Source organism: Gadus chalcogrammus, chromosome 19 (assembly GCF_026213295.1).
Source record: "Gadus chalcogrammus isolate NIFS_2021 chromosome 19, NIFS_Gcha_1.0, whole genome shotgun sequence".
Classification (NCBI taxonomy): Eukaryota; Metazoa; Chordata; class Actinopteri; order Gadiformes; family Gadidae; genus Gadus; species Gadus chalcogrammus.
The window spans coordinates 11817813-11844107 of record NC_079430.1 but is presented as its reverse complement, the minus strand read 5'-3'; the positions used below and the strand labels follow the sequence as shown (position 1 = coordinate 11844107).

Sequence of the window (26295 nt, the reverse complement as noted above, 5' to 3'; positions counted from 1 at the left end):
TAGCGGTGGGATACTCTAATTCCCCACCTAACCCTAACCCTAACTCTGATCAACTTCCAAAATACAACAAACGCAAATGGTTCGTTTATATCCTTGAGTGACAGTTGCAAGTCAACGCTAGCCACTTCTAACTTACTACATCTACTAACAATACAACGAACACATTAAAACGAAAATTCTAATTCTTATTAACGAGACTCATACTATAAGGCCTAGAAATTATTAAAATAATAAAATTAATCTGAAATGAGTACGGTAGGGTCTTTACGTCTTCATCTCTATAGAGCAATTTTTTGCATTTCTTTTTCACGAATTGAACCGCTCAACTCTTAGATGAGTTCCTCAGGACATGTCTCGGAAAGAGATGGGCACTTGGACCGCCTGCATTAACTCCAGCGTTAACAAGGAAGATCAAGGCATCACGACAAACACAACATGGCGGGGAAACAGATGCTGTTTGAAGCCCTTCAAGACATTTGCTGTGAGAACGGGTTGTTTATGTGTGTTGCTGTACCTTTTCTCCCTGTGTCTGTTAAATCCCCAGTTGGATGGAAAAATCTCTATGATGTTCGCTGTTTACATAAATGCTCACACCGCTATTAATCATCAAGATTTTAGACATGATTATTGATTATTAAGTTTGATGTATGTATGTGTACATGAATGGACAGAGAAAAGCACTGACAAGATAAATTCAGAATCTTATTATTGTACAATAATGGACCAGGGCTTTGATTATGAAATCTTGTTACTGTGAGAGGGGTAAAAAAATTGATTATTGCTGTTATATCTTTTGTATATCTGAGAATGTGGTGCAGGTCAAAGGATAAGATGTGAGATAACAGACACGGGTCATGAGTGAAGGTACGCTGATATATTCCCATCACTTCCCATCTGAAATCCCATCCCTTCGTGTGTTGGTGTGTTTATCTCTGTGGGTGTTTGTGGGTTTGTGTGTCTCAGCCATCACTTCAGGGAAGCTCTTATATTGTTAGATGATGGATGAGAGTTGTCCATGGAAAAGGTTAGATCTATGAGATCCGGGTTAATACACATGTTACCCTGAAAAGTATTATGTTGCTCTGAATATTAGTCTGGCTGAATAGATACCATTCAGTCTTTCCTTTCATCGGTTGACATTTGCTTCCTAAAATGTCTGAAAGGGCATTCCGGTGTTGAAAAGCGTAAAAAAAATTAACAGTACCATCTCTCATCTTTTTTTACATTTAATAACCGTCCAGTTTATTTTTCAGGCCTTCCACGCAAAGAGCCAAAATAAACATTGTCGTACTTGTATTATATTTCTGAGGCGAAATAGAATGACAATGTAGTCGTAACATCATTTCACAGCATCATCCTTGCCCGCCTGCGCAGCGTTAATGAGCCACAATGGCTGCCCCGCCCCTCTTTGCCTCAACCAATCGGTGACAGCCGTTTGACGTCATTAACGCGGGGCACGACGGAGCTTCCAAGGAATGCTGCTTTGGGAATGAGGTGTTTCCGTACTACGGTAGGCCAACACTCGTCCAGTTCTGTAGAGCTACGTTTCATGCTGGGATTCTACGAGAATTTGTTTTTACTTACCCACTGTAAGCTCTAATGGTTTAATTATCTATTCTCTCGACTAACCTTTGTTGTCTGAATAAGTGGAGGGGGGAGGGAGAAGAAGACACAAGCCCAAAATAAATGTGTCATTCTATTTTACTTTACTGCCAGTAATGTCTAGATGAGCTGATCAATGAACAAAAACTAACGAAATAAAAAAATACAGCTTGGACTTAGAATTTAACAGCCAAATAAAGACTGAATACAGCCTTAATGGGGTTATCTTTTTAAGATTTGAGATGCCTTTTATCTCATAATGTGTTGCTTATACGTAAGGCATTGAAGAAACCACTTAACGGCACAAATGGTGGAACATGACAAAGGAAAACAGTTAAAAGAAAATTACTATGACAAAAATAAAAGCGAGAAGAAAGAAGCATATTGCAGAGAAGGGCTTGGGGAGGACAAAAAGGAAGAAATACTGCAAAAAGGGGTGCACTGAAGCGTGGGATATTATTCTCACCTATGTTTAAGGAGACCACTAAAATCAAGCTCCCCTGCATCCTCTTGTCCTTCACTGCTGTTGTTAACGAGAAGAGATTAATAAAGAGGCAATCAGTCACGATAAACAGTCACAGGCAAATTGTCTAAAGAACAATGCTGTCCGGCACAACGCAAAGCAAAAGCTCTGAGCTCAATCGGTGTTATGACACGTGATTGGCACCTTTACATTCAAACCATTTTAGGTCTTTTCTTTCCCCCAAGACAGGCCAAAATGATTTTTGTGTAACGGACTTCCAGAGCTTTTTTTTATACAGTGTTCATCCTGCAATGTCCCTGCACCCTGCAATGTGCACAAACATTGAGTTAGATGACCCAACGGTAGTGCTTTGCGGTGCCTGTTCAGACACATTGTTGGAGGGAAAAGGGGGGGGGGGGGGGATGTTAAAGTGTTGGCCAACTTGGTTGATATTGTGATTACCTTTAGAAAAAAGGTTAATGACATTTTTACAACCATATATTCACACAGATACACTAATGAAAACATTATTGGACGGTGTGCTATTTGAAAGTGATTGGACAAATGATGCTGCCCCCTTTTGGAAAGGGGTGTTCTTCATTCATCTGTACAGTTCAATGGACATCCAGTAGTATTAGGAAACAGTCAGACATCATTATCTGAATGCTGCCATCCCAGTCTGAATGGAACTCAGATAAAGACTTAGGATACAGTGTATACATACAATCATCTGCCCTGTGTTGGAACTGTATGGATCTGCTCTCGTTACCTTCTCTTGAAAGCGGAACGAATGTCAATACTCTGTGAGCCTGCTTCGGGTTCTGTAAAACAATCATAGAAAATAAAGTGTGCATTGTGCATTTCATAGACTCTAGAAAAATCCATCTTGCCTTTCAATCACAGGTGCTTGAATGCAACACAGAGGTGGGGAGGGAGTGCTTTTTAGTGTGGTTTATTTTAAAAAGTTTCCCTTTACAACTCTGAAATCATAACTACCACTACTTTAAATTCTACACATTAGACAAAACAATCACAGGGTCAAGGATGACCCTACCTTTTACTTCCAGGTCGAAGGAGCAGCTGTCAAACTTGTCCTTGTAGTTGACCTCACACCTGTAGTTCCCTCCGTAGTTCTCCTTGGCCTTGATGATGTGCATCTCAAAGGTGTGAATCTAGAGGAGAGGAGGAGGGACATCTGGTGACAAGCAAACATCAGAAATAGGGACTGTGGCATGTTAAGATAGGAATTATTTATGCCGGACAAGAATTTCAGGAGTTTCAGCTCAGTCAAAAAACATCATTGCGTTCATTTGAGGTTGGTGGAGGCGTTTTCTACCAGGGGTAACTTAAAGGAATAGTTTACCCTGAATTTAAACGGGAACAGTCTAACTTGGCTTATTTCTAATATAAGAGAGTACTGCTTCAGATCGTTGTTGAACATTTTTTGCAGTCTGCCCCATCAACTATGTTTGTGTGAAGAATGTGCGGGAAAGCTGGACCATTGTCGTCAATCGGCCAGGATCACAACATGTGAATGAAGCAGTTCTCTCTTGCCTAAGAGAGATGCCAGAGTAATGGTTCCCCTTCGATCGGCTGTTAAGATATGATTTATTTATGCCGGACAAGAAATGCTGGAATTTCAGGTCAGTCGAACCTCCTCCTCTCCTCGTTGCATTCTTTGGTCTTATCATCTTCCCTCACCGCACTACACAGTACCAGTAGACTGGAATCATATCCATTGACTTCGGCAGATAATGCTCCAACTGTCCAATTTACCACCTACGACCACTGTGAGCGTGTGTGGGTCCCATTGATTGAGACCGTGTACCTTGGTGAACCGGTCGAAGGTCTCCTTGAGCTGCAGGTGCTTCCCAGTCTTGCTGGCCAGGTCCATCCATTTGCCTTTGAACCACTTCACAGTGGGTTTACGCAGAAGGTCTTTGGCCTCCACCTTGGCGATGAAGTGAATGTCAGCGCCTTGGATGTCCAGAGAAACAAACAGTGTGTTCATGACAGACGCACAAACAGAACTTCTGTTCGTCTTCACGCTTCACTGTCTGCCCGGTGGCCAACGGTTCACTCCTTTGAGTCGGATCATCGGGGTGTGTCCTTCTGAGCCCCTGCTCAGAAGGACCTTGCAAATCTAAATGAACTCGCCACTGAGATCCTAACCGCAAACCAAGGAACTAAATGCTAACCTCTTCGTAACCTGCTAAAGGCCATGAGAGAAACGACATGCTGGTCTCGACCGTGAACCACCTATATGCTGTTAGAGGAACCACATGCTGTTCTATACCATGACCCACCTATATGCTGTAAGGTATCTGCAGGTTTCAGCAAGTCAAATTTAAGACTTTTTAAGACCTTTTTAATACCACCTTGAATGAAATTTAAGACCTAAAACACGCGATGGTGGGGGTTGGCAACAGACGCAAGCCAACTTCGGAAACGGACGTCTTCCAGCCAACTGTCCATTGTCGCAGATTAGCTAGCAAGCCCGCAGATAATCGTTTATATATGCAGCTAGCATGAAAGAAGCCTCTCTACATGTCCTTCCTGAAAAGCTCCCAGAGAAAAATAAAAAAATAAATAGTCCTGCCCCGACAAATTTAAGACCTTGAGTTACAGTATTTAAGACCAGCATATGACATTTGTAACGAATTCAAGACTTTTTAAGGCCTTAAATTTAGAAACATGAATTTAAGACTTTTTAAGGATACGCGGACACCCTGGCTGTAAGGTGGACTACATGGTAGTCTCTACCGTGAACCACCTATAGGCTATTAGAAGGAATTCATTCTAGTCTGTACCATGAACCACCTATATGCTGTTAGGGGGACTTCATGCTAGTCTGTTCTCCATGAGGGGAGGGTGGCGGTCAGTCACCCACCCAGGTCGACGGAGCCTCCCTGGGGCCTCTCAATGAGCAGTGTAGACAGTGGGGGCGTGTCAATGGGCTTGTCCAGATCCTCTGGGCCCTGGCCCTCCCCCAGGGACCACACTGTTCGCAGAGGAGAGGGATAACACACACAGTCATACACAGTGATTAGGAATAATACACTCGGTCATACACAGAGGCTTCATCAGACTCCCGTTACAGCTGAGGAAGAGGGGATGAAGGCATTTCGTTCGTTAATGTTTTTTCACCCACCTCTCTGGTTTTATCTGGAATCCGACCGGGGGGATAGAGACAATGACCAGGGTACAGTCAACACTCAACCGACACATTTCCCCCCCACAGCTCAACCATCACAGTCCATACAAATAACAGCTGGGCTTTCATCTCTTTGCAAACATGGCGAAGCGTGGATCACATGATATGGAACACAGAACTTACAACGCTAGTGCCGGTTCCTCCGCAAGAAGGAATTCTATTTTTTTCCATGTTCCTGATGCTGCAGTCCGCATCTCCAGTGTGAGAATCCTCATAGCGCACAGTGTTGCAATTCTTCAGTATTTATTATTTTAGATGTAGGATAAACTTAACTTGGCGTTGAAAAGGGCTGAAATTCTCTGCCGTTCTAATCTAGCTATATCCTAGTCGGACATGCTAATCTCTTCAGATTAGTATGATGTAGTACGATGTTTCTTGATAAATCTTGAGCCAACTTGTTTCAAGTGGCTGTGATAGAAGATGGGAGTTTCCAGAAACTGCATCTTGTAAGCATTTGAAAGGGGAGGGAAGGTTCTGCTATGGTGCTTAAAGAAATCCTTCTTTCCGATGGACATGTCTCTGTTATCTATTGTCCTGTTAGATTAGGATCCATTGGACCAGATGGGAAAATGGGAAAGGTTGTGTTGCGCAACGAGAGATAGAACAGGCTGGCTTCAGGTTACACTGGAGTGGAAGCAAAGTGTAGGTTTTTTGGTGTCATCGAAATCGTCTAATTTGCTTAATTTACTTTATTTTAGTCTCTTTCTTGACCTCTTGCTTTTATACATTTGTGTTACCTGAGTCTTTCCTCCCCATTGCTGGCACAGTGACGCTATCATCTAAACAAAGACAGAGAGAAATTTACAGCATATTATATGAGCAATAATACTGTAAAATCCAGCAGCAGACAAGCACAGACAGACACACAGCAGGCGACACACAGACTGAACACGCTGAACACTGCAGAACTCGGATGATGATTAAATTCATATATATATATTTTACTTATATATATATAGTTTTAGTAAGTTATATTCTTTTGTTTTAGCAGGGTTTTATTTTCAACATGGGTCTGCATGTTTTGTATGGTTCTGATCTGAATTCCAACTGTAATTGTCAGTTTGTTAATGTACAAAGATGCATTCTAACCGTCACATTTCGAAATTAGAGACACAACCAATATATGTTAACACGGTCACTGTCTATTATTTAACGTCAACATGAGTGGAGGAAATGTGGCTTTTGAAGGGAGTACTTTGGGAGGGTGAACGAGGTTGGTTTGAATGGGTGGCAAGGTTAACAAGGAGCGCTCTTACTAGGCAGGTCAATAGAGAGTTTCTTGACTGAATTTCCGTCTTCTGTGAAAAAAAACACAGATGATCGATGTTACTCATTGTGGATCCGTCTACTAAATGAACGGGATCATGGGAAGTGTGCAATTTTGTATTGTGTAAGTAAATAAAACTAAATTAAAGTATTATGTTGTAATATAGCCATGAAAAGGGAACACCAGTGGATGTGGCGAAAATAACAACGTTTTATTTTGTACACAAAATAAGAACTTTGACTCTAAAAGATGTGTATAGGTCAATACGTTTTAGGATTTATGTTTTAAATGTATTAAATATCGCCTTACTATTATACATATTGTGCATATGTATAATAGTATTAAATGTATAGGTGCCATTAATTTATCTTTCTTATCTTTACTTTTTAATTTGGTTGCATTCCCTTTGGTTGTAAAATGGCATACATACATACATACATTATAGATGTATATGAATGATGGATATAATCACCATACGATCATCCGATGTAATTCATCATATGAACATGCCTGCATCATATATACATCTACCAGTTTTATCAATCTATATCCATTTATTTTGGATTAGATTGTAGTTAAGGTGCTCATTGTAATCAGTATAAGTCTTTTTTCTTCACACAGGGATTTGCAAACCTGTTACACATTATTGTTTTTAGTTGAAAAACGTTTTTAAAATTATTAGCTTTTTCGAACGAAGGCTTTTGAGAGCACCATCTTAGTTTTCTGACCCCTATTGCTCATTGTTTCTGTTTTTCCTAAAACAAACAGAATCTCATTCATTTGGGAGTCGACCTCAGAAGAACTACAACAGACTGCGAAAACTACAACAAAATGGTCGCCGCAGTTACTAACCTGGTGGGGGCGTCGGAGACTGGGGGTTACTGCCGACGCCATTGTCCTCATTATCTGGAATAGAAGCGTGATTGACACAACAGACCCACCTATCACAAAGCTCCAAGTCCAGGTCAGAGGCGGGCCAACGCAGACACAAGACAACTGGCATCAGGCCAACAAACAAGGCTGTTGATGTGAGACACGCTCGACAAGACAACAGGATGTGTGAAGAAGACTCCTGATCTACACTCTGTCAATCATGTACCTTTTTGGGTCCCGCCTTCTTGTTTTTAAATGCAACATAAAAAGAATGCCCCCTTTACGGAGAAGCCGGGGATGGACAGTCACCCTTCAACCACCCTGGTGCAGCAAAACTACCTATAAAAGCACCCAAATGTCACATCAGCTGCTCAACCCATATACAGTACTTCACAGTTACACTGTGATCACTCTTTTTACCTCATTAGTCCAAATTGTTGTTTTTCATTACAATTTACCTTTGAATGATCACTTGCAAACTTTAGATCAAGCCCTGAAAACCTCCCCCAACAAACATGTATTCTTTTACAGCTAGAAAGGGGCTCTGCATGAGGTTTTTTGTTTCTACTATCAGAACGACGATGATGCCTAAATGGTACTCTAATGACAGAATGCAGATGAGTTTTGCCTCTTTTTCGACCATCCCCTTATATGTACAGGAAGTACATGTGTGCATATGTGAGCCATACGGCCTTGGAGTGCAGAGCTGAACAATGGCTGGGGGCCACACGTGCACGCATTTCTCTCTGGGCTGCCGTTTAGAGAGGACATGCAGACAGAGCTTTTGAAGCAGCAGCAGAGACAAACGGTTGAACTCCGAGCGAATGCACAGTGACCGAGCCATAGAGATACCAGATGCTGGTCTGCAGTATGTCCATCTGAAGGTACTGCCCAGTGACCGAGCCATAGAGATACCAGATGCTGGTCTGCAGTATGTCCATCTGAAGGTACTGCCCAGTGCTCAAGTCAAGTCCAATATAGAAAAAAACAAAGGTAGAAGTGTGTGTGTCCACATATGTTTGCTTGTGTGTCTGTGTGTATTGGTCTGTCTCCCAGTCTATCTGTGTGTATCCGTCTTTCTGTCTGTGTGACCGTGTTTCTCCAGGTCTGTACTTCTGTCTGTCTGCCTCAGTCTGGCTGTGTTGTCTGTCTGTCCATCCGTCCATCGGTCAGTCCGTCTGTAGTCATTTGTCTGTCTGTTTCCATCTGTCGATCTGTCCGTCCGTCTTTCCATCTGTCCGTCTGAACATTGTCCACTCACCTCTCAGCCGGCTTTCCTCTTCATTGTTTCACCAACGATAACGCTTAGTGTATCCTGTAGCATGCTTCATATAGGTGGGTAGTAGTAAGTAACTAGGTCCTAGGTAGCTTGGTAGGTAGGTAGGTAGGTAGGTAAGTAGGTACTGAGTTGGTAACTAGGTAAGTAGGTAGGGAGGTGGGTAGGAAGTTAGGCTTTGACCAGGTAGGGTTCTTGGTATAAAGGAGGAAGTTACTGGGTAGGTAGGTAGCTAACTAGGTAGGAGTCTAACTAGGCGGGCAGGGAAGCTATCGACCTCTGTCTGTTAGCAGACTGGACTTACCGACGGCCAGGGGAGACCACGATTCCGCCTCCACATCCTCCAGGTTACCAGACTCAGCCTGTGGGTTAACCCTGACCACGGCCGAGCCCTCCTCTACGGGGCCCGGCCCCTGGGGCCCCGCAGCCTGAAGCAGCTCACACTCCCTGGCCTCTGGCTGCTCCCCGTCTGCTAGTGGCTCTGTACGGCAGACATACGGCAGCAAGCATGGCAGCCCCGCAGGACACAGCTGGCTCATGTACGGTGGGGATAGATGTGCTTATGACCAGAGAGGTGGAACGTAGGAGTGTCTCTCTGGTGATGTGCAGGAGTTTAAACAAAGCAATGGATCCCAGAGCAGACTTTTAGGTATTGGGTACAACGTTTGATTACCTTTTTTTCGGGGTAATTTTTTGTTTTGTTTTTAGGACTGTTATAATTGTTATGTTGTTGACCTGCCGGGGGATTACAGATGTTTATTAACCCCTCGGCCATTCCGAGACATTAATATTTAACTGTCTTAAAATATTGAGTGATGTGTTCTGTCATAGCCAAATCAATCTTAAATAAAGAAAAGATATATAAAAAGCCAAAAGATAGTAGTGTTAGAATTTCTAATATTATCTGGTCATAGCATATCTATAAAGTGAACTGATCAAGGGAACTGGATTTTACAAACTCATGTTATGATGTATCTGCATTGCTAAGGTATATGTTGGACAGTGGATGAATATCGCAGCAGTTAACTTTAAATCCCAAAACGTTTAACATATGCAGATCATCTAAGAGAGATGGTAAAATCCATCTTTCCCGATCTTGGTGCTTGATAGCATTGCGGTCCAAGAAACAAACTAGCACCTCAAACGGACACCAGAAAAACAGCCCAAGCTAAGGGGTGGGGAGGAAGCTACAGCACTGCAAGCAAAAAAAGGAATCGGGAATCACAGCTATCCATCATAGCTGGCTTTAGTTGTGTTGGAACCGCTAAACAATGCAACGGCCAGACCCAAAACACTTTTGAGAGAGTGCGAGTTATCTTTGCCAAGGAAAGTGACAACACACACACAAACACACACACACTCACACACACACACTGAAAAACAACAACCGGTGAGGTCAGAGCAATGTGCACAGGGGGGCCTCTGGTGAAGGAGGGGGGGGGGGGGGGGGGGGGGGCAGGTATGGGGTGGTGGGGGGAGGGGGGGTTACCCACCTGGTGGAGGTGAGATCTCCAGGATTATCTCAGGTAAGGGTAGTGCACCGTTACTCTCTGGGACAACGCACTCTGAACATGTGACAGATGTATAAATGTAGAGCGCAGGATGGAACACCGCTTTGTGGTGGAGCTTCAGCATGTATGCACCCACATACGCACACGCACACACACACACACACACACACACACATACACACGTACACACACAGACATACACACACCCGCTTTATGTATGCACACACATAAACCTAACACCTCACACACCTGAATGTGTTCACACACACACACACACACACACACACACACACACACACACACACACACACACACACACACACACACACACACACACACACACACAATATCCCACTGACAGCTCTCCCTCCAAAGTACCTTGTATAGTACGTAATGGAGAGCCATGTTCTCAAAGAATTGAGAAATTCACATGACACATAACCCTTTTTTTGGCAGTTATGATGAGCATTTCATATCACATTAATAAACAAAATGTGTTAAAAATGAGTCGTCAATTATCTGTAAATAGTTCCAAAAAAAATCAATCATGCGTTTTTAATCACATTTTACACAACAGGGTTGTCTGGTTGACTATTATGGGATGTGTTAAAGAGCACTCTCAATCAGTATATACTGTATATATTTTTACTGCATTAAAAGAAACATTAATTTTGCATACAACAAAAGTAAGCCTGGTAAGAGGGTCCACCTGGATAAGCGTTGCCTCTCTATCTTGTCCTCTTATCTCATTGACTCTCTCTCTCTCCCCCCCTCTCTCCCCCCGTCCCCCTCTTTCTCTCTCTCTCTCTCTCTCTTCCTCTCTCTGTCCCTCCCTCCTGTAAGATGCTGCCACTCCAAGGTCAATCCTATCCTATCCTAGGCAGGCAGCCAATCGCATGCCAGCGCCTTGGTCACATGTCATGTCAGAGCATGACCATGTCAGCTGAATCAACAGAGGACGGATCAGCTGGCCTGACAGAGGAATGCTGGAGGTGGCTTTGACTCCTCTTCCCTATGGCCCTCTCTCTGTACCCCTACCCATCTCTGTGCCCTAACCCTCTCTCGATACCCTTACCTATCTCTTTGCCCTGACCCTCTATCTGTACCCTAAAGGTGCTTGCCCATTGCCCAAACGACACCAATAAACTCCTACATGGGGCCATTATGTAAGGCCCATTGGTGGTTGTACGCAGTTTCCTGCTGCAGAAAATTTTGAATCAGTGTTGGCCAACATTCTACGGTGTTGGTGTTTGTTGGGGCAGTGTGTAAGCACCTTCTCTCTCTCCCTGTTCCCCTACCTCTCGTGTCTCTTGACCCTCTCTGTAGCCCTCTTCTGTCTCTGCAGCCCCACTCCTTCTGTACTCCACTTGTCTCTCTGCACCCTTACTTTCTCTCTTCACAGAAGCCGCTCTCTGCGCCCTCAACATCACTCTACACCCCCTCCCTGTAGCTCGGGACCCTGGAGTGTGTGTACACTTGCGCGTGTATACTTAATAGGATGTTGATTTGGGTTGGACTGTGCAGGCATCTTCGCCTCCATTTCTTATGTGTTCATGTCTTATCTGTTGCCTCTATAGAGTTGTCTGTGGACAAACCCTGTCTCTATTATTGTTATTTCATATTTGGAAGACTTCCATCACTGTTCACTCACCTCCTGGCTTCCCATTGGATTGGTCATCTAAAAGAGCAAAAGAAAAGAAAATTAAATTCATATTTTAAGCCAGGGAATTCCTTGGTCTAAAAACCATCAAAGTGACTCTGTACTGCAACCGGATAATGCTATGGTGCAGTCTACGTTGCCATCCACTTGTCATCTTGGCTGGCCTTAGGAACATGGAGATGCTGATGAGGATTGGCTAAGCTCTGACTCATCATGTACTTGATGAACTCTGAACTGTCTAGTCGCTAACAAGCAAAACTGGCATGAGCCTAATGTGAGCCCTCAGGAGATAAAAGTAAGTGCACGCTGTCCGCTGTCATCAACATGTCGTTTGTAACTGGAGTCCATCCATCTCGCCGATTCCCTTGGCCTTGATCAAATCTGACCGCCAGTCGGCCATGTATCGATCTGTCGTCGGCTCGCTGAAAGGCGGGGGTGGTGGTGGTGGTGGTGGTGGTGGTGGAGAGGGAGCAATGAGGGGGTGGAGGAGGTGATAAGGTAGGGGTGCTCGGGGATTAAAGGAACAGATTTAGGAGTGACAACACTGGGGAGAGGTTCAACCCTAAAGTAGCCGAGAGCTGCTTCGCGGCGTGGACTCTACAGCACACTCCAGCAGCTGCAGCTTTAGGGCATTAGTCCAAGAAGCCCCAACCCCTCCTTGGGGAGAAGGATGGACATTGCTGAGGATCCCCCCAATGTCTCGAAGACTTAAAGAGTGAGCCGAGGCCTTCACTGCCCCGGCCATTGTGCGGGGCACCTGTGTCATCCCAGTAAATCTCCCTGTGAAATTCTCCCCCGTTGGCTCTCTTAACCGAGGCCCGTGAATCCTATGAATGCTGGAAGGAAGCCGTCACAGACTGACTGACACAGCCCCCGATAAGGTATGACAGGCCCACGACCGGCGCTTAAGTCTCTCTCTGCGATCTCCCCTCCTGTGATGTGGCACCCCTCCTGGGCATCGCTGGGCCGAATTGGAAAAGGGCGTGCACGTTAAAACCGCAACAAACAACGAGCAGTTGGCGGCGGTCCCAGAATCCTTTGGGGTCGCATCAAGCCCGCGGCCAACGGTGAACAGCGGCGTCTCGCCACACGCAGAGACACACCGGGTATTGTTTTACCTCGGCGGGCTCCCGTTGGCTCCGAGCGGCCCCGCAGGTATGCTCAGCTGTCGGCCCCCACAGGCGTGTGGACAGAGGGGCTCCCAGCGCAGGCCCCTGGGTGAGCCAAAGCACCAGGCGGTGGCGGCCTCATGGTCCCGATTTAGACCCCCTGCTGCTTTTATAAACATGACCCCCATCAGCCCCCCCCCCCCCCCCCCCCCCCCCCCACACACACACACACACACACACATCCCCTCCACCCCCCTCTTCCACGTGGACGTCATTGACCTCCCTCTATACCCACACCTCTGTACATCCTGCGGCTTGAGGAACGACACAAGGCCCTGATGACACTCTGGAAGGGGGGCAGGGAGCGGTTGGAGGTGCTGGGGTGGTGGTCGGGGGCAATGGGGGGCAATTAGCAGTGACAGGAGGCATCCCCTCCTCCTGGGTGTTTACTACAGTGTGATGTGAGGTGCCGGTGTCACAGGGTGTGACAAGAAGTTGTCAGGGGTTGAGATGCTGCTGAGGGAATGCAGCGCTGGTTGATATCTTGATGTGTGGACACAGGAAGAAACCACAAACGTTGGGAGAGCGCAGCCGTCGTCTCTGTGTGCGTGTCCTGTGTTTCACCAGGGCGCCGTATCAAGAGGGGAAGAAGATGTCTGGTTGTGTGTATCAGTGTCACTGTGTGTGTGTGTGTATTACTATGCATAAATGTGTCTGTTTGTGCATGTGTCTAATGTGTATGTGTATGTGTAAGATTATGTCTTATTGAGCTTATGTCTGTCTGTGCCTACAACTATGGGACAATGTTTGACTTTGAGTGGTGTGTGTGTGTGTGTCTGTGTGTGTGTGTGTGTGTGTGTGTGTGTGTGTGTGTGTGTATAAGTTATCTAAGTTATCTGCAGCCAAGAAGATGAAGGAAAGAAGTGCTTGGTATTAAGAGCTCGGTGTAAGCTGTCCCCCCCGTCCCTCCACCTCCACCGTCCCCAGAGATGACCAAGTGACTCAGCTACTCATCTTCTCTCCGACTTTATAAAGCTCACAGGTTGGCTTGACGTCTCAACACACACACACACGCACGCACGCACACACACACACACACACACACACACACACACACACACACACACACACACACACATGCACACATGCACACACACAAGCACCCACAGCCGCCTTCTCGTCAGCTGTTCAGGGTAATTTAAAGAACAATACGTTTCTACCCCCATTTATCTGTTTCTGGGGAGGGGGGGCTATTTTCAGCCACTGTTTCAAGTGTCTGGAAATAGCGGACTCCCCGCCAGCCCCAACCCCCCACCAGATTCCCAACTTCTTTGTTCCAGAGGGGATCAGCCATGTTTACAGCACTGGATGAGCCAGTGGGTGGTGATGGACGGAGCAGGCCGCTCTTATGAAACACAATCACAAGAGGTAAGCGATGAGGGCAGCAGTAAATCCTGACTCTACCTCCGCTCCGTAGCTAAGCTGCTCTTGGCCAGCCCCACAACTCTCTCTGTCTCCTGGCCGTAAAAAACACCGGAGCCACTGTCAACGACCGCTTATAGCAGCGGGACATGCCGTCAACCGTAAACGGCTATCAAAACCCAACAAGGGGAGGATGAACGCCAGGGTTTTCTGAGGTAACCGGTGGCGACCTTAATACAAAACGGCGCACGTCTCGTATGACTTATGATTTATTATCGGACGAGAATAGTGTCAAAGAAAGCCGGAGGTGGAAATCCCTTCCATACCTCGACGTAATCCGGTCCATTGTTTGGATCTGCAGGAGACCCACCCTTCAGATAGACTGGATGGGCCTGGGCAGTGCTGCAGTGCCAGTGAATGCCATGCCTGCCCTTCACACCAGATACAGCTATCATCCAGTCGGGATGAAGCGTTGACTCCGACACATAGATACATGCAATGGATAGGTAAATGGACGGAAAGATAGGCGATTGTAAATATTGTTGTTTGTTTGTGTACGTGTGGGTTTGTGTGTATGTGTGTGCATTTTGTGTGTGTAGACACACATGTATATTTGTGTGTTTCGTTTTGTGTGCGCTCATGGGTGTGTGTGTGTGTGTGTGTGTGTGTGTGTGTGTGTGTGTGTGTGTGTGTGTGTGTGTGTGTGTGTGTGTGTGTGTGTGTGTGTGTGTGTGTGTGTGTGTGTGTGTGTGTGTGTGTGTGCATATCACTGTGTACCACCTTTCTGCGGGCCAGCGTCCAAATGATGAACAAAATGTTCCACTTCCTCTACATGGACATGAGCCTCCCTGACAAACTCCCCACAGGGTTGGGGTAATGGAGAAGAATAGGAGGGGCAGCGGGGGGTAACAGAATATGGTAGTGACAGACGAAGGGGGCTTTAACCGGGAATGTTGATGGACGCGATGCTGCAGACAAATGACAGGGGGGCGGGGGGGGGGGGGTGAGAGAGGGGGCAGGGCTGGGGGCTGTGTTTAGCTTCGTTTTGTGGTTGAATATGGACTCCGAACCCAATAAGGTTATATGCTGTAGTAGGAACCCTTGGTATACCAGCCCCTGTGAGCCCTGGCCCCGGTCCAGTGACATCGCTGTCTCTCATCCGTATGCAAAGCAGTTTTGGAGTCCACAACACACTGTGAGTGCTTCATCGTCAGTATCATCCTCATCATGACCCTCCCTAGGCTCGCCTCTTCATGGGATCAACAATTCCAGAGAGAAGTACAGTCCGTAATGACAAACCCCCCCCCCCCCACACACACACACACGCATGCACACAGAGCCTAGGCCACAAGTGAGTACTTTCCCCATAGCCAGATGGATCGCGTCCTTCTGAAAACAGCTGTGAGATGACCCAATGGTCAAAATTACTTTCCAGGAACCAGCCAGCTGACAGCAGCAGCCTCACATTCATTCCTCATGGGACAATACACTAGAAAGTACAGCAATGTGCCGAACCAATGACTTAAACCGCAACAACAAAATATATAATGAGTCACAACAATAAATATCACATGACACCAATCGATCTGGTATTCTCGTATTTCATATTAACAGAGTGCTTTGCTGCTGGATTCACTTCGACCATCAGTTGCAGCCTGTCTGTTTATCTTCCACACACACAGACAACACACCTCCAAACTCCAGGGAGAACTTCCGCCCCCCCCACCCCTTCGCCTACCTTTCTTAGTGGGTTCCGGCATCCTGAGCGTGATCCGGAAGCGTCGGCGTCAGGTACTCGACGAGGAAAGGAGAGAGCAGGCGGGTCGCGGCGGGCGGGTGGGTGTGGGTTGTGTCCGACGGGAGCGCTGGGGGGAGGGGGGTGTGTGTGTGTGTGTGTGGAGGAGCCCAGGCGGGTCGGCTAGGGCAGAACCCCTCAGACCCCGGGATGGGAGAGGTGAGAGCAAGCTGGTGGAGCTGGCGTCAGGACCGGTGGATAGGACCAGAGTGTTGGGAGATGAGGAGTTCTCTGGGTGTCCTCCGGTAGTGTGGTTCTCCACAGGGAAGGGGAGGGACGGAAGAGGGACGTGTCGAGCCGGGGCCGGGCTCCCGGGGTCTTATATAGAGGGGAGGGATGGTCGAGGCCCCTCCTCTGTGGAACTCCATCCGTGGATGCTCAGCTCCATTGTTTCCCTGGCTGTCGGCCTCAGTAACAGCTCCAGGGGTGAGCTCATAGGTTCTGGATACGATGCACATCCAAGGGAAAGTACTTAGTTCATGATCAGTGCCGTTTTGGAACAAGTCAGTGGACACTGAGAAACCCTTATTATTAAATGAATGAATAGGCTTGTTCAAAGTTCAAAAATGAATTAAGTGTTATCTTGTTTTATCCTCTTCAACCATTGTTAGTCCATTGTTATACAGAAATTAGTACAGGTTTTCCCATTAGATGTACAACCAATTGCCTTTGTGGAATCTGAATGCAGTAATGAATGAATGAGCAGATTAATTAACTAAATAAGTGAATGAATGAATGTGACTAATAAATATGTATTGCATGAAAATAAGCAGGGTGTCATCTTCAAAACTGATGGAGTTCATTCCATCATTCAATTAAACCCATCACTCAATGCGTCAAGCACATCGTCACCGGAATGCTGTTATTCATTACATAAGATATTTGCTGTCAGCGTTGCGTTACTTTGCTTAAATATACAATAGCATACCTGATACTCTAAATCTGGAACTGGTGGTGAAAACAATGACCTTTACGGTTAACCTGCATACCTCGTCTTGGGATGACTGTGTATTCTGAGCATACTCAGTAAGGACCCAGGTGACTTTTTGGCTCCAGTTTGAAGGATGTGTCCTTCCCCTATCGAGGCAAGGGGGCCCCGTGTCTGTTTTAATCCCAATTATAACTCACACAGAGCGGGCCCCGGGCGGCGTCAGATGCTAGTAGGATTAGGACGGTATCAAGTGGGTCACCACAAAATGCATCCAACACAAAACCATTTGGAAATGGAGCGGTTATGCACGAGGTCGCATCACTGGGGCGACTCCACCATGAGGTCATACACTGGTCTGGCGGGAGAAAATAGAAGAGGACCCTGCATGCTGGGCAACACTGACCCTTGCAGGCGGATGTGCACATGCGCGCGCAAACACACGCACACACACACAGGCGCGATTCAAAGAAGCACGCCATTTATGTTTTTACAAGAAATGTGGGATGGATGTCAAACGTTTGTGAATTTTTTAAGGTTAATTAAAAAAAGTAACTATGCGCAGACAATCTTTACATTTTTTATTTGATTGCATTTAATACTATATTTTCTATCATGGGAACCCCTCACGTCAAAAAAACAACAAACATAAGTAGGCCTACAGTATTAGACAGCCACTGACTGACAGCAAGTGCGTTTTAATTACATTTTCTAATAAAAAAAAAAAGCCTAGGCCAACTCTAAACTTGGTAATGGGAACGCAGTGTAAACAGAAGTTTAGAATAAGGAAAGTAGACCTAGAAGGCTTCATAGGAAGAAAAAATGAATATATATACAAGAACACAATTGAACGTAAGGTTTCACAGGGGGGGGGGGGACAAGAACGAGTAAAAAAGTCGTTGGCAGGAAAAGAGTCCTAATGTCGGCCATGGCGACACTGCTGTAGTGACTTCAGGGTGTCCTGGCCGAACTGGTAGGTGAGCTTCCTCTTCACCTTGAAGATCTCCCCGGAGCGCGCGTAGTTTCTCAGCGCTCGCGACATCTTCTGATACGTCATGGGCCTCTTATTGCCCTTCCGCTGGCCCCAGAGCGCCGCCACCTGGTCCTTGTTCCCAGAGGAGAACCGGAACACGCCGGTGCTGTTGGCCGCCGCCGGCACCCAGGACACACAGTGGGCCATGGCGGGGTCCTCCAACATCTCGAACAAAAAATGAAACAGCCTGGTTTTCCTGCCTGCAGGTGACGGACGGGGGGAGGAACAACAGAGCTGTTATTACATCTTTGGAAGAAATATGACATGGGGATCATGTTCGATTAATGTCAACCGCAGACAAAACTATAAACCAGGTAGGCCTAATTATTTTTTAATGTCACGCAGCACGCTTGCCTTGTGTCAACTCCCAACAGTTTGTGGTTATTCGGAAGAATACAGTTAATAATTTCCCCTAAACTAAGGCCAGAAAATCTCTTGCCGTGACGTTCCTAAAAGACCAGGCAAGCGAGTTATAAAAAGTGCGGTTATTATCTGATATGTAAAACACCGTGCCCACACACGTCCATTGTGTGTTACAGTAAAGGGAAGGCCGTGTATTTGCTCTCTTTGTTTTGTTTCCCTTAGGCTGCACAAAACTCATTAAACGGTATCTAGTGACTGAGGAAAAGCAGAACTCACCTGTGCCAGGCGAGGTGTGTGCAGCAGACCGCCCTATCGCGGTGTGGTGGCCCTGGTCATCGTCAGGGTCACACTTCCTATTAAGCACCCAGGGGCCAGATACGGTGGCTGGGATGTAGCTCGGTGTCACGTCGCTCTCTTGTTTCAGAATTGGTTGTAGGAGGACAGGCTTTGAGTTCTGAAAGTGGACATATAGGCCTATTGTTACACGTGTAAACATTTAATCAAGTGAATATATCAATGGAAATATAGGATGACGGTAATGGAGTGACTTACGAGGCTCTCGTGACAGGTGAAGTGCTGATGTTCACATGATGGGTCGTCCACGGACACACTTGTTGTCCAGTAGACATCATCCACTGGAAGAATGGAAAACATGTATGTTAGAAAACTGAATTCTAAGTATCTCAAAGATGCTTTGCAAGGCTAAATATGTTGAAGTTGTTCTCATACCATTTCCTATCAAAACCAGAGGATAAGCAAACAAAAACAATATCTACATAGAGCTAGTGTAGTGTAAAGGCCTACTGACGATTTCCCAATCCGTTGTCCCGATTCTGCCTGTAGTACTCCTCTAGAAAGTCCATAATCACCTCCAGATCTGATTGGTTATCTTGCAAGGAATTCTGTTATTAGGAAAAGAGATATAAATAAGGTTAATTCTCAGTGCTCCTTTCCTTGTATGACTCCTAGCAATCCATCCAACAAGAGCAATCCCTTTACCATGGCTGTTTCAGTTGAGGTGGCCTCTCCTTTAGTGATATCCAACTTTGGAACAAGGTGCTGTGCCCAAATTGAGAGTGTCTGACACAAAAACGTACACAGACTCTTTATTTAACCCTCCCCTGGTTAAAGAAGTGTGAGAACAGTTTTTTTCTTTTCGTTTTTCCTCTCCTCCTCCTCTGCTCTCCCGTTTTCACACCAGCGTTTTTCCCCCCTGGTGCACAACAACAATTGCCACCCGTCCCACAGAGAACAGTGGGGACCCCCAGCACTGACCACATCCTGCCCTCTCTGGGTGAGATAACACGGGGCTGCGATGCCTGGGGAAGCACGGCTCCCTGTGCGGAGGAAACGCACGTTTGCTGCGGCAATATTTCTTCACCCACCCCCAAAGTGTCCAAACTGACTGACTTTATTCTGGGCCCGTTGTGGCCGTTTGTCGATGCTTGAGAATGTTTAGTGGGATATTTTAGATATAGAAATATAATTTTTTTATCTATCTTTTCTTTTTCTTTTTTGTAATATACAATGTCAGGGTATCCCACAGCACTTTACAACTTTTATAATTATGCATTTTTTTTAATTGTAAATATTATAAGTATAAAACAGGGAAAAAAAGGGCCCTCTAAAAGAGTTACCAAAGGTGCCCCCCACCCCCTTAACTAACAAACATGGTCTGCATGAAACCCTGAATGTCTTCCGGTAAAAATAAATAAGAGTTTAAACAAAAGGAAGATTAAGACCGGGTGAGGTGGCTGCAGAAAGGATTATTACAAAGGCAGTGATGTAATGACACAGGTTTATTGTTTAAAAATCATCAAAATTCAAACAAATAGAGTGCAAAAAACAATACGGCAAAATACAATAAGCCTAAAGCTGATGTTTTTTTTCCCTGGATTAATACTGAGAAAGTGACAGAAAAACACGTTGAAATAGAAATAGCGATATCATAAATATAATATACTAACACAACTTTGTACATTTCGAAATCATACTGTATATACTGAATATTATAATTTAAAAAAAACGGCATTGCTACACTTATAACAAACTTTGAACAAAGTTAGTTAGAATTAAGTTATATTATTAGTTAATAATGATGACGCTTACTAATGACACAACAAAAGAAGCAAATGCTACTGCTGCTTTAAAACCAAATTCAAGTCTGTACAAAACGAACACGGACGAAACGGTGGCAATCTCCTGTTTTGTCTTTCCGTCAAAGGTGTCGTGGGTCCGTGGCCGAAAACCACTGTTCCTGCAGAGGGTAGTGCCCATACCAGCTGTACCAATCAGGCCCATAAGACGCGGGCTCCCCAGGCGGTCCCTGGGCCCCGCCCGGCCCGGAGGGGTTGGCGGGGGCCCTCAGCTGGGGCCCCTGGTCTATCCCGCCCAGCCTCTGGAGGATGGCCGGGTTGAACTGGTAGGTGAGTTTGCGGCGCACCTTGATGATCTCGCCGCTGCGGCTGTAGTTGCGCAGGGCGCGAGCCATCTTCTGGTAGGTCATGGTCTTGCGGTTGCCCTTGCGCTGGCCCCAGCACTCGGCCAGCCGCTCCTTGTTCTTGGAGACGAAGTGGAAGGTGCCGTTGGCCGTGTCGGTCCACTGGATGGAGTCGGCCATGGCCGGGTCGCTCAGCGCCTCGTGCAGGTACTCGTAGAGACGCAGCTTCTTGCGACCTGCGGGCGTCATGATGTGCAGGGTGTTAGAGTGTGGATGACCGCAAGTGAAACATAACCAGGCGGACATGTAGTCTGTCTAAACTTGAATAGTTTGATGGGGCCATGGGCCTTCACCTGGCGGCCATGTTGGCTCTAAACACGAGCTAGACCAGCTGGTGTCCACCTAGCTGGAACCGAGCTGGAACCAAGATGGCCGCTAGGTGAACAAGGCCCATTGATGCTATTACTTAACCCACACACATCCCTATCTTGCCTCAGCTTAGGGTGTTTGTTATATTCTATAACATTTATGCTATTATTATTTATCGTATTAATAGTATTGGCAATCAAAATTGTTTTTGGCACTCTGCTTTAAGCACCTAACGATGCAAACAATAAAAAATAAAGATACGTCTTTCCTCTGGTTTTTATGGTTTGAATATGTGCGGAAGAAATGGGGTTACCTTTTCCGTGTCTGGGAACCGGTAGGACGGGGTAGAACTGTGGGGACTCAAGTGCTACGGGTTGACCCACCGAGACTTCAGGGACCCCCGGGGGCCACGACTGCTGCTAAGGAACACACAAAATGACAATTGGTAGGCTGCCTTTCAGTCAGACAAAACCAGACATGGTTTCAAGCCATGTGTGCAGACAAACATGCATGTGTGTATGTAGACGCAGGGGATAATTCCCCCTCATTATTGAGAACATGTGCATTGGTTCCCCCCAATAAAACAGGATAGAAACAGAGGACTTTTACTTTGAAAAATCTCTATAGCTCTATAACATTTGATCTTCAGCGCTGGGTCCTTTTTTGCACCCCAAAAAACATACACAGAGGAATAAATAATTGAAAGCAATACAAAAGGCCTGAGAGCCTTACTGCAATGTATTTTATTATAATTTGAAATTTTCACCATAAACAATTGAAGAAAAGACACCCATTGGTGCAAACTAATAAAAAAACTAAACTGCATCCTGGTGAACTAATTCACCAGGATGCATGAAAATAAGTGTTTGGTTTGGGAACCCCTCCTTGGGGAGAACACCCCAGACCGAACGCTCAACACGTCCGTCCCTCTGTCCCCCAACATTCAAACGCCACCTACCCCGCTGCTCTGCAAGTGTTGGCTGCCCAGCGGCGCGCTGGTCCAGTCGTACACGGGGCTCAGGGCGTCGGGGTGGGTGGGCGTCACCAGGTAACAGGAGATCTGACAGCCCAGCGGCTGGTGTGTCCCCAGCGTCTCGTAGTATTTATACCCTGAGTGAGGAGTGGACAATTAAACAGTGCGCGTAAAGGTTGGTTCAAGGGCCGTCGGAATGAACCGGCGAGGTGTTCATGAGGTTAAAACCTTTCTCGTGTTAAATGAGAAGAAGCTGTGGAAACGGATGAAAGCTGGCAATAATAGTAGTGGTGGGAGGGGGGATTCATTTGAAATGGCAGCAGAATGAAGACAAAAATGTGACTATAAATCAATATAGATCTATGAAACATAAACATAAAGAATTCAAAATATATCTCAGTTCTGGCCCGTCCGGCCTCGTGAGTAGCAGCCTAACGTGCGCTGTGTGTGTGGAACGTGTCATTTTATTGCCGGAGACGAACCTGGGTCGCTGTAAGGGCTCTCCGAGTGATGCTGAATAACATCGATTGCATCCTGGAAATGCTGGTTGATGTCGGTGTCCAAGGCACTCTAGGATTCAAAGACAACCATTAACATACTAAAACATCAACCTACCTAGCACCGTTAAAGGTATTTCATCCTCGGAAAAAGGGAAACATTTAAATTCAATTCAAAATTGTGAAATTAATGGAAATAATTGGAATACATTTTTTAGGAATACACTATTTTTAACTACTTTTTGATAACAATCATTGAATTATTGAATTACAATTATTCTGAATGTAGCAGGACTCACCATCTTGTATGGTGGACCCTCAGCCAAGACCATGGCTCTCTCAGCGTTTGGTAAAACACCTTCAGTGCCGGTGACTGGTACCTGCTCAGGTATATATACGGTATATGTGGACCAGTAGGGGACCAGCCCCAATAGGGGCTTGCTGCGAAATTAACGCAGCCGAAGAAAAAAAAAAAAAAAAAGGCTGACGTCACAATATAGCCTTTTACACTTCTCTTTTTGTTTTTCTCTCTGGAAGAATGGATCGGTTTCAGATCTGACCATCGCAATCTTAACCAGAGATCAGGATCTGTGGAACCCAGCCAACAGCCACCATCTCTCACTTCATCTCTCTGCCCTCTAAATCCAGTGTTTGTGTTTGCCCACAGGTTTTGCATAACCTGCAGACACACAAGTCCATCACACATTAACAATAAGTGCTTTTGATTTACAGTACCGGTAAGTTAAAATCACAACTCTGTGAGGGTGGGGCAGGCCTTAGGGATGATTGAATTGTAGCTATTGGCAACCATGACATCAAAACTAAATAGAAGAAATATGGTTTTGACCCGAGCTGTACAAATAGAAAGCTGTAATATATATATTTCGTAAATATTTTCTGCATGGATGGACTAAGATTGAAATGCAACTAGTTGAAGACTGGAACTTTGAATTTTTTGTCAAGTAACCTGAAATCTGAATTTCATACCAAGGTACCAACAGGTTATCGAATAACAATTTTAAAATGAAAACGTAAAGGTTAATGATTATGAAAGGCTACCTATCTTGTTGACAGAGTCAAATCCCTCTTCAAATAAACATCACTTTTTCTCTCCAACATATTTATCACTCGGGTTACCAGTTTTAAATATCAACCGACGTTGTCCTGAAGTTCCCCTTTTAGTTTTTGGTTGATGGTAGAGGAAAATGATTGATGGATATAGTGATAAATGAGTGCAGGTAGCACAGATTAGAGCAATACAAAAATGGATGGGTAATTTGATGCAAAAAAGATAAATCAAAATTGATGACACAATTTCTGTGTATTCATTATTTGAATCCATTAGAATTATAATGCTAATGGCTTCAAATAATTTGAGATGTATCTTTTTTTGCATCAAATGACCCATTCTTTTTTTACCCATTAGCATTTTTATTTTTAAGGTAGCTTCACTATCAATTTCTGTTGTAAATTCACATTTAAATTGTAATCACACAAATAGAGCATGTTATCATGTGTGTGTGTTCTCATGTGTATTTGCGTTCTTGTGTGTGTTGGTGTGGGATTGTCTGTTTCCTGGCAGTGCAACATGCTGATAAAGTGGAGACCACAAACCCTCTCCTGACACTACTGCTTCCCAGCGCTCCATTCATGTTGAAACGTCTGTCAAGTCACATCCATAAATTTAGCGACCACAACCTCACACCTCGCAGACCATGACTCCCACCCAGTAGGCCTACAGTTATGCGTCTTGCACCACCATATTTCATTTTTTGACACAATTTCATGTTTCATGTGTCACGCATGTATGTGCTTCCATGTGTGTGTGGGTCTGTGTTTGTGCAAGCCATCATATATCACAGTGGCAGAGGTGAAATTAAATGCTTGTAAAAAATATAGGGACAAATGCACAAGATTTTAAATTAGGGTCGGTGTTCCCCTAAGCTTACATTGAAGGTTTTGCAGGGGGTACTTTCTGTGGTTCTTTTATAAGCTTTTTGTGGTTTTAATGCAAGTTGTGAACAAATCTCCAATTATACCACTGTATTAAAACGGGATGAATCTGAATACCACCCTAATAAAAATGTAATATGGATATCTACACCATCCATTTAATGGCCAAGAACATGCAGATACTTTTTTTATGTTGATTAAATTAATGTTCTCCCCCAAAAAAGTCCCCCAAAAATATATTTTTCATGACGGCCAATTATAACCAAAAAATTTAGAATACTGTGCTACTGTGCCTACTTGTTGTTTGGTTAGTTTTTTTGTCTTGCTTAAGTGGGCAGAGAGCATGCGTACAGGATATTTAATCTGTCCAAACAAAGAAGCAGTCTTCTTCCTCTTCTGAATTCAATAGTTGCGTGTAGCCTGGCGACTACGGTGGAGCCATCAATGAAACCGCAGCACAATCAGTCCCCCTCGCACTTCTTTATTTACTTCGTTGTTAAAACGCAGCCCAGAAAACTGAGAAGTTTGCGGCCGCTGCCTTGGATCAGACAACAGGTTCTTTATCAGTTGTGTAATTTATGTGAGTGGCAGGGATTTAGGGTTATAGAGTCTATTGGTTTGAGTGTTGGTCTCTGAGGACCAATAGGCTTACCATTATTGATTAGTAACCAATTAAAACTATTGGTTTGCCTAATGATGGTGTGCTAACTTCAGCCTAGGTTTTATAAGGGCAGCTGGATGTTATTTCAGCTGAGACCTAGGGATCAGCAAATGATCAAAATGTCTTGCTGTTCATTTGTGTTGATTCATAAAGTAGACAAGAAAACCCGAGGTTGTTGTGTTCTGCTTTTTAAGACAATGCAACAGTGTTGAAATGTGTGTTTAGGAAAACTATGTTCCACATAAGCTTGCCATGACTGACGTCAAAGCTTTTGTGGTCCGTGGATGTTTTGATAGATTGTCTCTTTTGATCAACAACAGAGTGGTCGAAATGAAAAACAACTCATCAGGTTCTCCCGTTTTAGGCCAATATCGAGACCCAAATATGAAAATATGAGTTGACTTACCCTCGTCCTGTGGTGTCAGGGTACTTAAGACCAATGCATTTTATTAGTCTTGAGTACATTCATTTTTGAAACAAGCGGGAAAAACCTTATTTTTTTTGTTTGGGTGTGACTTCACTCCTCGATTTATACTTATGGATTGGATACCACAGTTGAATGTCATCAATGTTGAACCGGAAGAAAAGTTTAACCGTCAAAGTTAAAATCATGTGAGAACTTTACTGTCAGGAGAACGAGACAATTTGCAAATGAATTGGTTGCCTGTAGCTTCAGAGCTAAAGCTAAAGTAAGGTTGTAAGTGTGTAGTAAGTGTTGCCCTTATTCCATATTCCCTATCGAAATAAAGTTAAAGGTTTTAGATAATATTACAAATAATTTGAAAACCAAAATCTCTTTAAAGTTGTTGAGTAGAGCGTTGCCTGTCTAAATTGACCTTAATTTGTAACAGAAATAAAAAAATAAAAAAACTGAAGAAATATTGTG

General features: G+C 44.9%; 3 protein-coding genes across 11 annotated transcripts in view; all 3 read right to left on the bottom strand.

Moving 5' to 3' along the window:
- Window positions 1-16467, bottom strand: part of mybpc1 (myosin binding protein C1) — a 31003-nt gene extending 14536 nt beyond the window's left edge. For 2 of the 8 annotated variants that reach the window (XM_056578868.1, XM_056578871.1), the window contains exons 1-12: window positions 16136-16467; window positions 11858-11884; window positions 10189-10260; window positions 9000-9176; window positions 7399-7452; window positions 6536-6577; window positions 6017-6058; window positions 4956-5066; window positions 3894-4042; window positions 3120-3237; window positions 2835-2886; window positions 2069-2125 (exon numbers count right to left, since the gene is read on the bottom strand). In XM_056578868.1, the coding sequence (XP_056434843.1) occupies window positions 2069-2125; window positions 2835-2886; window positions 3120-3237; window positions 3894-4042; window positions 4956-5066; window positions 6017-6058; window positions 6536-6577; window positions 7399-7452; window positions 9000-9176; window positions 10189-10260; window positions 11858-11884; window positions 16136-16157 (923 nt within the window). In that variant the 5' untranslated portion in view covers window positions 16158-16467. The remainder of the gene's footprint in view (window positions 1-2068; window positions 2126-2834; window positions 2887-3119; window positions 3238-3893; window positions 4043-4955; window positions 5067-6016; window positions 6059-6535; window positions 6578-7398; window positions 7453-8999; window positions 9177-10188; window positions 10261-11857; window positions 11885-16135) is intronic. The other 6 variants (XM_056578869.1, XM_056578870.1, XM_056578872.1 and 3 more) reach the window with 6 other exon arrangements.
- A 1281-nt stretch (window positions 16468-17748) lies between these two features.
- spi2 (Spi-2 proto-oncogene) lies at window positions 17749-19379 on the bottom strand. The gene is made up of 4 exons (XM_056579002.1): window positions 19325-19379; window positions 19069-19151; window positions 18793-18970; window positions 17749-18353 (listed from the first exon to the last, which is right to left on the bottom strand). Exons 1-4 carry the CDS (start codon window positions 19377-19379, stop codon window positions 18037-18039), a joined length of 633 nt encoding a protein of 210 aa, XP_056434977.1. The 3' UTR covers window positions 17749-18036.
- Window positions 19380-20291: 912 nt separating this feature from the next.
- On the bottom strand, window positions 20292-23165 carry spic (Spi-C transcription factor (Spi-1/PU.1 related)). 2 transcript variants are annotated; one of them, XM_056578887.1, is made up of 5 exons: window positions 23095-23165; window positions 22781-22868; window positions 22284-22435; window positions 21639-21744; window positions 20292-21192 (listed from the first exon to the last, which is right to left on the bottom strand). In XM_056578887.1, the coding sequence occupies exons 1-5, from the start codon at window positions 23125-23127 to the stop codon at window positions 20735-20737; spliced, it is 837 nt and encodes a 278-aa protein (XP_056434862.1). In that variant the 5' UTR covers window positions 23128-23165; the 3' UTR covers window positions 20292-20734. The 2 variants fall into 2 exon arrangements, with proteins under 2 accessions (XP_056434862.1, XP_056434863.1); XM_056578888.1 differs by having other exon boundaries at window positions 21639-21741.
- Window positions 23166-26295: the final 3130 nt, after the last annotated feature.